This window comes from Strix aluco, chromosome 4 (genome assembly GCF_031877795.1).
Source record: "Strix aluco isolate bStrAlu1 chromosome 4, bStrAlu1.hap1, whole genome shotgun sequence".
NCBI lineage: Eukaryota > Metazoa > Chordata > Aves > Strigiformes > Strigidae > Strix > Strix aluco.
This window is the reverse complement of record NC_133934.1, coordinates 35,629,303-35,646,302: the sequence shown is the minus strand read 5'-3', so window position 1 is coordinate 35,646,302 and position 17,000 is coordinate 35,629,303. Positions and strand designations below refer to the sequence as shown.

The 17,000-nt window shown below is 44.9% G+C and overlaps 1 protein-coding gene and 1 long non-coding RNA gene across 2 annotated transcripts in view; both read right to left on the bottom strand.

Annotated features, from left to right (window-relative positions):
- Positions 1–7,994, bottom strand: part of MTNR1A (melatonin receptor 1A) — a 54,727-nt gene extending 46,733 nt beyond the window's left edge. Inside the window, exon 1 of the mRNA XM_074821399.1 lies at positions 7,648–7,994. Within this exon, the coding sequence (XP_074677500.1) occupies positions 7,648–7,840 (193 nt within the window). The 5' untranslated portion in view covers positions 7,841–7,994. The remainder of the gene's footprint in view (positions 1–7,647) is intronic.
- LOC141922259 (uncharacterized) lies at positions 2,689–5,395 on the bottom strand. Its single transcript, XR_012622924.1, has 2 exons — positions 4,864–5,395; positions 2,689–2,970 (listed from the first exon to the last, which is right to left on the bottom strand). It is a non-coding gene; the product is annotated as an uncharacterized LOC141922259 (long non-coding RNA).
- Positions 7,995–17,000: the final 9,006 nt, after the last annotated feature.

Below are 17,000 nucleotides of genomic sequence, written 5' to 3'. Positions count from 1 at the left end.
ACTTTGATTCTTCATAATAGGTAAGTCGCATATTTTCAACAATATTCAGTCTCAAAATAACTCCGAGGATGCTCTTACTTAAGGAAAGAAAAAATATAGAGTGCCAAAGGAAGATAAAAAGGCACTGCAATTCTTCATTTTATGAGTGACTGTGATGTTTGACTGAAGGGGCAAATAGTGGCTGTTAATGAGGAAAATTCACATACAGAGGTACCTTCCTTTCAATATCTCTAACACAAAAATGTCCATATTCTAACTGTACTGGGCCAAGAATACTCTTTCACCTATGAAAATGAAATCACTTCTTTTCTCCCAAACAGACAGGGAGATGAATCTGTCCTTAAAAATCAAGTAAGACTAAGGAGAAAGAACCACTCATCACTCAGTCTGGAAAACAGGAACATCAAATGAAATCCACAGCTACCACCGGGGGGTGGGGGGAAGAACATTTATGATTCTTCCCCAAAACACACACATATAGGTATCTGCTGAAAAACTTTTCTATGGTGTGACTGGATACCAATTTTCAAGGCTGATCCCTGTACTCATGCCCATTCACCACTTTGGCCAATGGCTACGGAGTTGGCCATCTCGTCTGGCTAAATAACATAGTACTGACAGTTGCACTGTAACGACACTAGGCTAATACTCCAGTGCAGCTGAAAAAAAAGCAGTGTTACTGATTGACCTCACACAGTACCAAGCACCAAGGGAGGAGCTGACCTCTGTCAGCACAGGGGCAGAGTATCTCTGCTTGGTAACCTCTCTCTGAAGTCCAATTACTTTTGCTAACCTTATATCTGCACCTCAAAAGAAAAGTCGAGGTGATACAATAGAAATAGAACTTATACTTCAGCATCCCATGTAAAGTCACATGTACACATCAAGCAGAATCAGGTTTCTGTAAGCCTGAATGGAAAAATTACATATCCCGCCCAACTTCCAAAACAGACTATTTAGCTACCTTTGTTTAAAGGTATGGACAGAAAAAGTAAAATATAAACTAACCTGAAACCATCCACAAACATTTTCAGCTGCTTAGTATGCATTTGAATAGAGAATTCCAGTCCTTGGTCACACACAGCAGGGTTTGAAATCAGTTGCTTCTACTCTCTCATTTTAGAGAGCAGGGGACCTTAGGACTTAGGGGAGATTAGAGTCTGAGTGAAGTGTTAAAGGACTTTCTTAGAACTCTAGCAATGGAAAAGATGAGGAGTCCTCCACAATCAAGAAAACCCAACCCACCCCCCTCTCCAAAACCCAGACAACCTGATTCAAGTCCTTAACTCAAGTATAGGACTGATATAATCAAGAGCTGCATTTTTATGATCAATAAGGTAATAACTATTCTCCAAAAAGCACAGCTAACTATATGATCTGGTACTGTATTAGACCATTTATGAAATGAAAAGAATGAGCTGAAAATCTTTTACTTCTGGTGCAAGGTGTTTCTTCAAGGAAGGGGTGTAAGTTTTCCTCCTCTTTATGGATAATGAGCTTCATTAAAAAAGAACTATAGGACATGAAAACTTTGTACACTTACTGGTCAGTTATTACCACAAAACTATTAGGAAGCTACAAAAGTCACTATCTAAAAAGCTGTAAATAGACTTACTGATTATACCTTAGTTTCTGCTCTACTTTAAAAAGAGCAGATTAAGGAGTTTGCAGCATGCTTACCTGAATTTAAGGGTATTGATAAAGCTTTTTTGCATATTTTATCCATTCTTAAAACCAAGAAGATAGTCAGACATTTATTCTGTCATATAAGGTAGGAACCTTGATTATCTTTCTGAACTGTAATACTGCCCATCTTTGACTTCAGGAGGGCTAGATTTTGAAAGAACACTTCTTTAGTAGCAGCATTTGTATTATAGTCCTAAGCATTACTTAACTACATGTTAAATACAAGCTTATTTGTTCATTAAATAAGCAAACACTAAAACATTAACAAAATGTATTCTGTTATCCTAAGGAATTCTTAGTAACACTTGTCCTCCTGAAACAGACGTTGGTAATTGTTTCTCAGGAGTGGAAAATGTGGAATATGAGGCAGCTCATCAATGCAGTAGAAGAAAAACTGCCAATGGCAAGGGTGACAAGGTTCTTATTAAGGTTGAAAAATTAAACTGTGATGCATAGCATTGAATTGACACTGCAACATGGTTATTGCTCTAGGAAAGCAAGCCTCCATTGTACAAACAGAACAGACATTGTCATATCAGCACTGGATGCCTATTGTTGGTAGCATTTTCTGTCACTAAACTAGACTTGCTGATGAAGTCTTATGATAGAAAGACATAAAGTATCTGTGTTACAAGACAGAAAAGTGGATAGTGTAAAATGAAATAGAAAAGAGTACAAGCAGATCGGAAATTGCTAATGAAAAAAGATGAAAAAATCTTAATGAGAAAAGAGAACCCCTCAAAAAAATAACCTAAAAGAGACAGTAAATAGTATAGCATATCAGTATCATTGTCTGCTGGCAGCAGCAAAATAGAAAAAGCAGTGCCTCTAAAAACTTCAGAATGCAGAATCTTGCAGAAAGAATAAATGAGTTTGACAGACATATTAGTAAGAATAAAGCATTAATTATTTGAAACAGTCATCTCTGCTCACTGACAGCACAGTGACATTTAAACAGGTTTCTGAAGTAAGCCTTTGATTCAGTCAAATAATCAAAACCAGTCTGAGGAACAGCTTTATTTAAACTGTATTTTTATGCTCAGTTCTGTTCAACAATTGGCAAAGTTCAGCATCTCCACTAGATAGTTTCCCTTCTCCCAAACAGCTTACCATTTTTAATACTGGAAGTTATTCATGTCTGAAATAATGTTCATTGCCATCAACATCTCAGTTTTCATCAGAACCCTGAATTTGTGCTACAACTTGATCTTCTACAAGTTTGAGTCAAATATTTGTCAGGTTACCCATTGTCTCTCGGGGCACAAAAAGAAGTCCAAGGATCACCTGTGACAAAAACAATGATTCCATTAGTCTGAATTCACAACAGGAGTTTCATTTATTAGATAAAACAATCTTTAGTAAAGCATTTAACATTACTTTTAAACTAAAACCAAAACATCATCAAGAACAATCATATTCTGAGAAGACTGATGAGATCTCCAAACTGATTATCAAAAGATAGTTCCATTCTTATATTTAAAATTTACATTCTAGAAAATGCACTGAGAGGACACTCTTCAAATAGATTCTTACACTGCTCAAACCAAAACCCAGGGCCAGTTTGAAAAGCCTCCAAAATACAATTCTGATAGGTCCCATCCCCCAATTCTAAAAAGGCTGTACTATTTAACAAATATTGGAATTAAAAAAATAATCGTGAGTAGCTGTGTTCCTCAGTTCTTTCATAAGTGACTTCACTGATCGTACAGATTTTGGTCAGAGATTACTCTTGAGTTCGTTATTCTTTTAAGCACTCACAGAGCTGTCTTTACAGAACGGTTTGGACCTAATGCAGCTGAGGCAGATTTATACAAATATTGGTTTTTCCTTTTTCATTGTCATCTCATTCAGAAACGTAGTTAACATACAAAAGTTTAAGCATGTGTGCAGTCCTAGTGAAGTTAACTGTATCTTGCTACTCTAGGGCCTCAGCAACATCAGACTTCCTCTCTGCCTTCTTCACTGGTAACAAGTTTTACCAACAAAACATTTGAGCCAAGGACATGGGAAACTGGGAAAAAGTACAAACCCCCAAATGAATCTAGTATAGAACAGAGATGGGTGAGAAGGAATGAATGCAGCTTTCTGCCCTGATGTGGTAGGTGCTAGTTACCAGCTTGGCACCAGTCCCTGTGTTATCCCAGCTCATGCCAGGTGGCAGCAGACAGGACAGGCACAGCAGAATGAGGGTGAGACTGCTGGGACTCTCGCCTGCTGTAGGCTCCCTTCCAACACAGGGCTTTGATGGTAAGTCAGGGCACCTTTGAACCTCTGCACATAAAGTGCCCAGGCAAAAGCAACCCACCAGGCCAAGAGAACAGTTTCAAAAGGAAGAGAAAGAGCAAGAGGTGTAATAGCACTCAAGAGAGCTTTCTTCACTGACCTTAAGAATGGTCCAGTCCTGCAATCAGCGAGTACCCAAATCCCCTGTCACCAAAATGACAGGTGCATGTAACTGACATCTTAATGTAACAAGCAGTAAACTAGTCTCCATAATCAGAGACACACAACTGCTCCCTCACCTTGTTCTTGATGCATTGTTTTTCTTGGTGTGGGTAACAACAAAGGCATAAGGATACTAGCAATCACTGAATTTGTGTGTAATGCTACATAAATCACTATCTCTTCAGTTTTCTGAGATGGTCTAATCCAATGTTGATAGTTTCAAGTAAAAATCCCACTTGTTGCAAAAAGTACTAGTAGTTCTTTAATCCACCTTCCCTAAGGCTAGTTATTTCCTCTTTTTGGGGTGGAACTGTTGAATGACCTTATTTCTGATCTATTAATATTAGTGATGGAAAACAAGATGCATTAGGATGGTTTACACCAAACTTAAAATGAGCTATTTTCATTCTTTTTTAAAATTAATTATTAAAGAAAGCACATCAGTTTAAAGTTCAAGCTGCATGGATGTGCTATCAAGCTATGGGCATTAAAATCCTTATGCCTTAAATGTTTCCCTTGAACTTTGTTTCAAAGTTAAAAAAAAAAAAATCACAGACATCAAACCAAATCCAGTCTTTGTGTAGGACAGCATTAAACTGCAGCTGCTCCCATCAGGACTGAATTGGTGTCAGGCACCTGTTAGATTACAAAGCCACCATAAAAAAGAAAGAAACAGACCAGAACTATGAAACTTATTACAAGTCAAGTACATTAAATAAAAGAGGATCCTACCAGTTGCATCATCAGCTTCTGTGTCTAGAAGAGCATCTACTGAAGCCATGCTTGTGACTATGAAGGAGTCTGTAGTATCAGACACTCCTCGCTTGCTGAGACAAACTTCGAGATACTGATTTCTGCTTTGATCAGTGTCTTTTACTAACCTTCTGTCAGGAAGGTTGCACCACTTGTTGAGAAGGTTTTTTTAGGCCTTCCTACTATTCCCCAATGCACTTTTTAAATCTTAAGTCCACAGGTTCAATTTGTGGTTATCTTCCAAAAATATTTATATAATAGAGAGTAGGACAGAGATGCAACATGTTTTCCCCCACCAACTCCACCTTTCTGGTAGCGTTAAATATTCCTTATTTCTGTTAGTCCTCTCTTGCAAAGAGGGAAGAAAGTCTTCAGTGAGATACATTTTCTTCAGGAGGTATCTTCTGTTCTTCCCTGACCTTTTTCCAGTGGAGTTTTCATCCTGTGTCCTTTTTCCTCAATAAATATGCCAGCAAAAGACTTATTAATATAGGTTGTTATAAACTCAGAAGCTTCTTTCCTACTACAGCTCTGTAAAAAGTTGTAACTGTCTTTATAATTAGCAAGTTACAAATTAGTTGTATGTCTAAATCAGATTATTTTCAATGTAATCTCTTCCTGAATAATTTGAATTAGTGTAAGCAAGATTTAGGAAGCTTTCTTCTTCATATTCACAAATATCAGGCCAGGGTATTCTAAATACTTATGCCTAATCATAAATTTACTCATCCAAGTATCCCCTTCTTAATTCAGTGCCAAGTTTAATAGCGGTGCTCACATAAGTAAGGTTATACCCAGGCATAGCTTTTTGCAGGATTAGTCAAAACCACTTTGCACATCTTTTTGAAGTTTATTAGTTATGGTCTTCAAAAGTTTCCTTTTATCCACGTACTAAAAAACCCTTTACTTTGAAGAAAAACAGACTTTAAAACTTTAAAAACTTGTTACTATTTATTTTTTTCCTAAAACAGACTATAAACTATTTCCCCATCTTGTACCAAGTTATCTACTTGTTTTAACTAATTCTTAATTTCAGAGGGTAAACTAGTATCTAGTTCATGTTCCAGTCTAAAATTTATGTTCAGAAGAATGCTCTATTCCTCTAGCTGTAGGAGATGACTGTTGTCAGTTTGCTGCAGTTCTTAACAGCCACTATGATAGAAAAGTCAAGAACAAGAAATGCAGTAAGAGTAAGCATGTGTCAGGATTCAAGCAGGATTATGCAAGATCTACAGTAGAGAATACGCACATGCATAGAGTCCAATGATTCAGTTATGCTTCCAGAAGACAGGCAGGCACCACCATTTATTTCAGACTTATTACCAGGCATGTCTGTATTCCAAACTCCCACAGAAGTGCTGAAGTATATATTTAGTAATTAAGGGGGAGGAGAACACCAACCTTTCCCCTGGAGTAACCCCAGCAATATGCCTATCTCAACCCTTTCTCCCTCCATCTGAAAATCTCCCAGTGAACAAGGCAAAGTGCTAACTTGGACTTCTGGAGTCTGATTCTCCTCTCAAATATACAGTATAGCAGTGCGCAACTGCCAGCTCCAGTGAATGAAATTTCTGTCAATGAAAGCGAGAAGAGAATACAGCTTTTAGAATTTACATCAGTGCCAATCATAGGCAGAAAGAAACTATAATCTGCTATTCGTTGTTTTGGTACTGTTTGTTGGCATTCTACTGTGACTGAATAAAACCAAAACGTACAGTCATTTGCATTACCTGACTTAACCTTAAAAAGTTAAGCATGACACTGTTTGCCAGAATCCAGTATTAGCTACCTTTATTAGGCTAGTTTATAGCAAAGCCCAGGCTCAAGTTCCTCCTCAGATGAATTTTAAACCACTAGCTAATGAACTTAGTGGAGTTATAATAAAGAACCTGACAACCATTTGTGAAAAAAATAAGAGCAGCACCTCAATCATCATGGAGTAAAATTCTGTTTTCATTAACAATGCAGCTCTCCTCACATGCTCCCATAGTTTTTTTCAATGAAAGATGCATAGGGTTTTGACTGCACAGATTTGGTACACGTGCACAGCAGCTGGTCTGACATGATAAAGCAGAATGAATCTGAAGAAGTTCCTGCCTGTCTGACCAATAATCCATGAACTAAGAGGGATTTACTCAATAGACCATCACAGATTCTATCCTGTCAAAATTAGAATTTTTTTTTTTTTTAAGAATGTGCCTAAATCTGTTTTCTGTCAGATGTTCCCCATTCCGAAGACCTAGATAGCAAGTAGGAGGCGAACAAAAGAAAATGAAATTGCTGTCGGGGGTGGGGGGTGTGTGTGTGTGTGTGGGGGTGTGTGTGTCTGAATCCTGCCATATCTATAACTTAGTATTTGCTTGATTTGAAGCTCCAACCACAGTATTTGTTACTGGAGACATTTCTGTAACTCAAAGAAAATCACTCAGAAGAGCATTCAGCATGCACAGACACACAGCATGATCCCCAGCACCACGCCTAAATTTCATTCTAAAATAAGGCTTACTTGCCTTCTTTTTTGCTAGGTGTGAACTTACGCGAGCTAAAAATAGCAACTCGATTCGGTGGCAGGCGCTAAAAATACTCTTACGCGCTCGATCGCCGACTCGGTAGGAAAGATGAAGCCCTTGGGATCTGTCCCAGCCTATAACCGCTGGCTGGGGATGAAAGCACAGAGCGCCCAGCCCTAGAGTTGCGCGCCCAGGCAAAGTTTTACCGGCAGCCGCAGAAGCACGGCGCTGCGCCCCACCGGCCGCCCCTTACCCGCGTTCCGCAGCTTCTTGTTGCGGTAGACGGAGAGGATGACCAGGAGGTTGCCCAGCAGGTCCACCACGATGGTGAAGATGAGGATGGCGGCCAAGGTGGAGGTCACCCAGGGCGGGCGGCGCGGGGCGCCCTCGGCCGGCGGTTCCCGCGGGAGGACGGAGCTGTTCAGCTCGCTCCCGTTCACTCTCATCCTGCCACCGCTTCCCAGGGCAGAGCCGGGTACCGGCGGAGCGGGCGGGCGCGCCCGACAGCGCTGCCTCCCGCGGGGGGTGGTCGGGGCAGGTGTCCCGGCCGCAGCCGCCCTCCGCCGCGGGGCTACCCGCCCTAGGGCGGAGCGGGTGCTCCTCCCATGGCTGCCGCTCCGGCTCGGAAGTTTCCCCCAAGTGTGCATGTGCCGCGGCGGGCGCTTTTATAGCCCTGCCGCCCGCCGCCGCCAGGTGACACCGAGCCGCCCCCGCGCCGGCACGTGCGCGGCCGGGTCTGCCAGCTGCGCGCGCGGCGCAGCGCTACAGCGCCCCCTCGCGGGGTGCGCCCGCCCGGCACTTCCCCCCCGCAATTCCCGCGCCCGACCACTCCGCGGAGAGGGGCGGGCGGGGTGCTGCTACCCGCGGTTACGCGGTTTGCAGCGCTCGGGACTATTTTTAGCTCTTCTGGTTAACGCTCTCTCTTAATTAGGCGCGCGCTGAACTCCCCTCCCCTCCGCCCCTGCCTTTACTCGAGGCCGCGCTCCCGCAGGAACGTGAGCGCGGAGAGAAGCCCCCATCGGGGAGCGGGTCGGTGCCGCTACAGGAAGCTGCGCGCGAAGCCGCCCGGGGGCGCGGGGGGGGGGGGGGTGGGTGGGTGTCTGAGGACCCGCGTCCTGGGAGCACGGCGGCGGCGGGGAGACACACACCCCCCCCCGGCAGCCCCCCACTTCTCCCCCCGGCTCCGCGGGCGAGCCGCACGCCGCAGCGACGAGCCTCACGGAGTCTGGCTCCGCCGTTCCCCAAAAGCAGCGTGGAGGGAACAGGGAGCCGCTGCCCAGCCGTGAGGTGAAGTTGAGTGAAGGGGATGCCCCCTCATCCCTCGAACGGTGGGTCTTCCGGTTGAAAAGAAAAAAAAAAAAAGGCATTTTCTTCTGGCTGTAATAACGGCAGTGAATCTGCTCGCTTGCGTGGTGTAAAGCTGTTTAAAACACCCGAGTAAACTGGCCACAGGGCTCCCTCTCCCATCCCGGACAGCAGCAGGCGGGCAGCGCGGAGCTTGCAGGCTGTGTCCCGTGAGCCCGGGCCGCCACGGGCGACCCCCGCGGGCCCGCCCGCAACACTCCGTGGGGCACTGCGGCTGGGGGGTACCCGGAAGCTCGGGGGGGGCGGGGGAGTCCGAGGTGGGAGCGCGGAGCTGCTCCTGGGGCGGCGCAGGCAGCGGCTCCGCGCGGGGCGGGAGAGGCTCCTGCCGCCGCCGCCGGATCACGGTCCGCAGCCCGCGCTCAGCCGCCCGGCGGTTACAGCGGTATGCGTGTCGTGGCAGCCCTCGGTGATGGTTAAAGCCATCGTTATGAGCGGTTAAAAACCGTTATGACCAACGGCGGCTCCGCCGGACGCGTTACGTAACGGCGGCGGGTGTGACAAGAAAACCGGCGGCCGTTGGCAGCACGGCCGGGCCCGGTTCTTGACGCCGGCTCGTACCCCGAGGCGCTACCGACGGCCGCGCTTCCCCACGGCCACCCCCCGGACTGAACCCCCTCTTCGGGCCCGCCGGGAGCAGCCGGCCTGCCGCCGTCTCCAGCGCAGCCGCGAAGAGGCGCGGAGGAGCAGGGCGGCGACGGCGGCCCCTTCCCCGGGCAGCCCCGGCCGGCTTGGCTCGGCGGGGGGGTGTCGGGGAGATCCCGAGCTGCCGATTCACCCGGGGTTTTCTTGCACCGCCGCGGGCAGTGGAGCACAGCGGATCAGCCTCCCGCAGGTGCATGAGAGCTTTTTTTTTCCCTCGGGGGAGCGCTGACTTATTTCATTACTTATTGACATAAAATGCTCAATATCCCCCCCGCCCCGATAAGGAGCAGGCCCGGGGAAGGGTGTCGGCACTGCAGAGCAGCCCCTGCGACTTCTGCCGCGAGCAGAGCAAAGCCCATCGCTGGAGATGGCGAGCCCGCACTAGAGGGGAGGCTGCAGTAGGTCCCCCCATCACCGCGGCGTCGCAGACCCTGGGCGGGGGGGGATGATGAGCACACCCTGTCCTGTCCCCTTCCCCCCCCCCGGAGGTGATCTTGCAGAGAGGAAAACCAGCGTCTGTGTCCTTGTAGGTGCGATACAAATAGGTTATCAAGCTGTGGAAGAAGATTAAAATTAGGGAGAGCCAGTATCAGGAGGCCATCAGGTCAAGGGCAGGCACACGTGAGCCTGGGCCTCAGCAGTCCTCACGGGGTGTTTCACTGGACAGGGAGAGGCTGCCCAGAGACAGTTGTGAAGTTTTACAAGGTCAGATATTTTTAACCAGAAAGCAGAGTGGCAATGAGGATCAGCCCAGGATTTTGCTTCAAAGAAAGGGAATCTGGTCCACGAGGGGCCTGCTGTCATTTGTCTCATTGGTAGGATGTTCAGCCGCATGTTTGCAATTTAGATTGCAGGGAAATCCAGGGAAATGGAGACATCACTCAATCCCACTTTAGTCTTGTGACAAGAGTGTACCCTGGGCATAAAGGCTGCTTGTGCTGGTGAGAGCAGTGCTTAGGGAAGGGAATGCTTCTTGAAAAGGGAACTGGAGAGGTCCTATTGGAAAGCCCTATAAGAGCTAAGCACCAACAAGGGCCAAGATGCATTGAGAAGCCTTCTGCTGTTGCTCCATGTGCTGACTTTGCTTCCTGGTGAGTGGGAACTGAGCATCAGTACATGGGTCAAGCTCCAGCCAAGACTACCTTCCCATTCCCCCTGGGCTGCCCTTCTCTCACCTTGATGGAGACACCTCATCCTAGAAAACATGCTGCTCTAAGGTTTTACAGGTGTTTTTGTGGGTGTGTCAGCTTTGCACAGCTGTGGGAGATTCAATATATTAAGAGTCAAATCATGGGTTACTGGTAGATGATTAAGAGGCAAGTCGGCATTGGCCTGTCAGCCCTGCACGGCTGTGGGAGATTCAATACTTAAGAGCCAAATAGACATTGTCTGATCAGCTCAGCCAGAGAGCTCTGTTTGTGGAGCTTGGCAAAAGTGGAGAGCTCTGCCCAGAAGAACTCTGCTTGGTGAGCCAGCCAGGAGCTCTGTCCTGTGCTGGCTTGGAGAGGCATCAGCTCTACTCTGCACTGGCCTGGGGAAGCAGCAAGCTTTGGAGGAGAAGCAGGCCTTCGAAGAGAGATACCAGGCTGTGCTAGTGTGGTGAAGAAAATGGCAGTACTGAGACTGCCTGTGTGGTATGGAAGTTTGTGGGATAAGAGTATTGATGACCATCTAGCTGTTGATTAGCTTATCATGAAGTGAGAGCTAAGGTAGTGAGAGCTTAAGTATGTACCATTGTAATAATAAAGGATTTTCCTTCTCCACTTCAATGGAGAGTACATGCCTCAGTTCCCACATGTTTACTCACAAGAAAAGATGCTGCTCTGAGGTTTTACAGGTGTTTACTCACATTTTTGAGAGTTAGAGACTTTAAGATGCCACCCAGATAAGCAGGCTGTGAAAACTGCAGAGGAGCAGCTCTGACAAGATCAGGCTAGTTCACACCGATCAGCATTTAGAGCCAGTCAGTCTTAGAAGCAGTTTACCTGGTACTGTCTGTTACATCCTCTGGGACTGGCCTCCCTTTCCTCACATTTTCTATATTTTTCTTCAATATATGCATTTTTAAAGAGTAAATGAAGTTAAATTATGCTTTGCATGAAAGCAGCACGGAGGTGATCAAGGCATGAGAAGGAGCAAATCGCTAGGGCCAGTCACCTCCTATTATAATTGTTTAAATTAGTGTTGACTTCACTGTAATCAGCAAAGTTAGCAGAGATCCAAATCAGCTTTTGGTGACTTTATGTGCAGAAACACAGAACTTCTCTGGTCTATCTTAGAAGAGCCCTGATTTGTCTTTGCTTGAGTTACGTTGGGGGTGTGCCTGTTGCCAGTCTGTTTCTGACCTTGTTTCTGGCTGACCTTGGACTGATGTTGTAGTCTTGATGTTGGTCCTGTCTCCTTGTTGATCCTACCATGGATGGGCTGCTCTCGTATCCTGTGGGACTGTGCTGTGTTTTCACTTGACTCCTGGCTTGCCTTCCCTTGTGGAGAAGCTCTTACTGCTACCCAACAGGGACACCAGATGAGTGGAGGGAGGTAATGGATCCACACTGGTCATCTGAAAAGATAGGTGGAAATGTAGCAAGCATAAGAAGGAATTAGCAATTCAGCTGGTTCTCTGAGTAAGAGAATGAAGGCTGCCTGGCAGGCAGGACTGGAATATGTGACGGTCAGTAACAGGACCAAGTACTGAGAGTGTGCTGGTATGGGTGCCTGCCAGAGAATGGAGTGGGAGGGCAGAAGGTGTAACACTTGTCTCCATCTGGAGAAGTCTTCATCAGGGTACTGCGTGTTTTTTATCCATCAGAGGGAACAGCTGGGGAGGCTGATGACGCAGATAGCATACCTGGGATGGGTCTGACTTGGACACAAATCTGGGAGGAAGGCCTTGGAGGGCTGTAGTGGGACAAGAAAGTAGGTAAGCTGTAGTGCCTGTGGCAGTGAAACAGCAGCTTCTGATATCCTTTATGTTCTGGTGCCTTTCTCTTCTGCAGAGAAGCCCCGAAGCTGCATGAAATACATAAATACAGACTCTGTTCTGCTCAATCCCAATAGGCATTTCAGTAGTGAAATGTAGAAACTATCTTAGAGCCGAGGGAGAAAAGGATGAGGTAAACGAAGTGGCAGTGTGTTTCTGTGGCAGGCAGTAGTGTGGAGAGTAGGAGCAGATGCTCATTTGAATGCTCAGCATTAAATTATGTGGGTGAAGATTCTGTCTGGTGGTGTTCTTTATAATAAAGCTTATTGTTTTGAGAGCTTCAGAGTTCCCCCATTATCCTGAAGGACAGTTATGATTCTGATGGTCCTTGGGCACTCTAGGACAAAAAAGAAACCCATAGTTCATCTTCACTGCGATGTTCTAAGCCACTTTCACTGTTACATTTGCCAGACTTGGGCTGCTGTCGCAGAGTGCTGCCATAGTCCTTGTAGTGGGTTTGCATGGCAAGGTTTTGGTAGTGGGAGGACTACAGGGATGGCTTCTGTGAGAAGCTGCTAGAAGCTTCCCCTGTGTCTGATAGAGCCAATCCCAGCTGGCCTCAAGTTGGACCCACCGCTGGCCAAGGCCGAGCCCATCAGTGATGGTGGTAGGGCTGCTGTGGTAACATATTTAAGAAGAGGAAAAAACCTGCACAATAGAAACTTCAGCCAGAGAGTGGAGTGAGAATATGTGAAAGAAAATAACTCTGCAGACACCAAGGTCAGTGAAGAAGGAGGGGGAGGAGGTGCTCCAGGCACTGGACCAGAGATTCCCCTGCAGCCTGTGATGAAGACCATGGTGAGGCAGGTGGTGCTCCTGCACCCATGGAGGTTAACTGTGGAGCAGAGACCCACCTGCAGCCCATGGAGTCCCCCACACCAGAGCAGGTGGATGCCTGAAGGAGGTTGTGACCCTGTGGGAAGCCCTTGCTGGAGCAGGCTCCTGGCAGAACTTGTGGCCCTGTGGAGAGAAGAGTCTGCACTGGAGCAGGTTTGCTGGTGGGATTTGTGAACCCATGGGGGACCCATGCTGGAGCAGTCTGTTCCTAAAGGACTGCAGCCCGTGGAAGAGTCTTGACCTTCATGAAGAACTGCAGCCTGTGGTAAAGACTCACGTTGGAGGAAGTTCGTGGAGAACTGTCTCCATGGGAGGAATCCCATGCTGGAGAACGGGAAGAGTGTGAGGAGTGCCTCCACTGAGAAGGAAGGAGCATCAGAAACAACAGTGATGAACTGACCGCAACCCCCCTTCCCTGTCCCCCTGTGCTGCTGGTGGGGGAGGAGGTAGAGAAATTGGGAATAAAAAGTCTGGGTAGAAGGTGTTTTAAGGTTTGGTTTTATTTCTCATTACCCTACTCTGATTTGATTGGTAATAAATTAAATTCATTTTCCCCAAGTTGAGTCTGTTTTGCCTGTGACTGTAATTGGTGAATGATCTCCCTGTCCTTACCTCAACCCACGAGCTTTTCATTATATTTTCACTCCCCTGTCCAGCTGAGGAGGGGGAGTGATAGATAGAGCGGCTTTGGTAGGCACCTGGCATTCTCCCCACAAACTTGCCTTGACAGCTGATGTTCAGTACACAGCTTTTGCTGGTATGCCTATGGGTAAGCATGAGGGACGCTGCCTCAACAATAAAATTGGTGTGGCATTAAGTATGTTGCGTCTCTCATCCCATGGTGGGAGATACCTGTTCTTCATTACATCAGACTATTGGTTGTGATGCTGCACTACAAATGAATTTGGCTATTGTTCCTTCTGTCTTTTGGAGGAATGATTGTGAGTGCTGGAATTTCATCATGTTTTATTTTGTGATCTGCAGCTCTCTTTCCCTGCTGCATCTATGTGACAAGTCTTTTATTTCAGTGGGTTTTTTTCCCCTTACAATCAGTGGCATCTTCCACCTACATGTTGTAAGTCCTAAAATAACTGTAAATTGTATCCTGTCTGTGAGTACTGTTTTTGGGCAGATGATGTAAGAGATTGATGGGAAATGTGCCAGCTCTTTAGTTCTTCATTCAGCATTGCCTTAGCGCACACTTTTTGCTTTCAGAGAGAGCTGTTGTCACAGTTCTTCTGTAGCACTGGCTGCTTCTGGCTTCGGGGTTTCTGAGGCGAGATGCCATTCACCATATGGCTGGGATAGGGAGAAATGGAACTATGTCCTAGGACTCTTCTCTATATTAATACTGTCCTCTTTTGCAACATGAAATGGCCTGAGGAGGAGTCAATAGTAGTTTCTCACTGTAGAATAGTGTATCTAGTTGTTGAAGCATTATCTAGGATGATTAGAAAATTATCTTTGAAACTTTGCAAGGAGAAAAGACAATTAATCTTGGCTCATCTGTGTTTTAGGGTAGGAATATGCAATGTTGCATATTGTAGCTGACTTTTAAGCATGCTACCTCGTAATTTTGATTTTAAAAATTAATTGGGAGCTAACTTTGAACTTGAGAGGATTGGGGTGGGTAAGGTTCAGGGCAATAAATTCTGATTGGAAACAGATACTTTCTGAAGTCTGTAGTCTGACACCAAAGTTGCTGAGATAACAGAGTTAATAACTGAGTTAATACTCAGCTTTGTCATCAGTGTATTAAATCGGTGCTTCTAGTGGTAGATCACACTAAGTGACCTAACTTGTTACATGTAAGAATAGAGTGAGGTCGCTTACCTCAAACTGTACCGCTTACTACATGACCTGTTTCCTTGCCCTGTCCATTTCTTTGTCCTGTGATTCTTCAGGATATTGGTCCCTAACAACTGCTTTTGAGAGGTGATTGATGTAGATTATTCCAAAATGTTAGCAGTCCAGTGAGTAACAAGCAATGCTCCTAGATGAGGCACTCTGTACTACTGCATACTGGTACACTGAGGGGACAGAAATGTTCTATTATTTGTGACTGCCCTCTGCTTCCTTCATGTCTGCATTTAAAACGTTAAGAATAGGGATTTCCATGGTGCTAACATTTTGCAGCGTTGTGACAATGTGTTGCTCTGCTTCCCTCCCTTCTGGGCAGTTCCAGACACTGCCTGGTACGTACCATTTACTAGCATTAACTGTAGAAGTTGAGCTACTCCTGCAATTAAATTTAAGTTCTGCCAAAATCCAGAACATACCTGCACATCCAGATTGTCAGTTGGTATTCTTATCTTGCAAGGCTGTTGCCTGTTTATGTATGTTGTTACACTGCTTTGTTATTTATCAAACTCTGAAATTCATACTGAGTCCAGTCCACACATTTCTCTATTCTCATTGTGCTGACCAAATGCAGGCTGTCTACTTAATACTTTGTTTTTTCTATACAGGAGTCATACTTCCTATGACGGTGAGGGAAATAGCATATTCCTTTAACAGAGCATGCAAAATAGTTTAAAATAGAGAGAAAATTCTCTTTCCGGTTGTGTATTTTTTATACTCACCTTTGAATATTCTGCTCGTGTGTTTGGTTTTTTTCCTTCGCAGCAGCAATTTTAACACCTTTCAATATTCCCTTGTATTCTCTTCTGTGACTATTTTCTCAGTCTAAGTAAATGTTTTCTTTGGCTTTCCTTTTGTTTAAATATGGGGAAGAGAGAGGACATGTTTTTAATGGAAATCACTGAACTGGAAAGGGACTACAAAATAGAACTGACTGCAGTAAAGATTCATGTATTAAAATCCAGCCAGTACGGTTCTTACCAAGTGTAGAAAGGCCAAAAAAAAAAATACATACAAGCTCAAAGAATGCATAAAGTTAACATGGAAGTGGTTAAAATGAGTAGGAAGAATTGAGATTGATACTCTTTGGCATGAAGATGGATGAGAATGAGCCAGGGGTGGGGTAGGGTGCTGAGTGTGGGGGAATGGAAGAGGTTTAAATGCTTACAGTGAAATAATATATGATTGTTGTGTGTAGTCAATATTCTAGTTTTAGGTTGTTAATACTCTGCTGAAATCAGTGGAATATAACTTGACTGAAACAGTGATGACACAATTCCGTGATGAAATTCTATGGAGAACTTGGTAATGGGCCCTTTAAGAAATGTGCAATTAGAATTCATGGAAAAACACTAAGACTTAATTTGATTTGAAATCATCAGAGGCTGTACCAAGTATTGAGTGTTTTTGATAATACAGAACCTCACAAAAAAGGAATCAGTAACAGTTGCTTTTAAAGTTTATTCAGCAAATATGAGCTCAGCCATTTTCTTCATTTAGAGTATTATCAGTAAAGCAAGGAAGAGATCTTTAAACATTCTCCTCTGTCTGCAGTGTTTCCAAACCCACAATAGGCTCAGATATAGTTTGTAGATGATAATAAGGCTCATGACATTGATTTACCTTTCCCCCTTGATCTATGCAAATGACAAAACTTCCACTTAATCATCCAGGTGGTAACACCACTGTGAGCAGTTTCTAAACTTAAATTCTAGACGGACAGAATGTGTATGAAGAAATGGAGGCTAGAAAGGCCGAATAAGTAATTTTGTTTGAGCTGGCAATTGTATACTGATGCTTGTTTGCTCAGCTTCTCTTTATATTAATTTTTCTTACTGCCTTCAACAGCTTATTTCACACTTCATCTAATTTATTTTTACTTCCTGCTCTTTCTGTTTCACTAATAAACAAAAAATTGATTT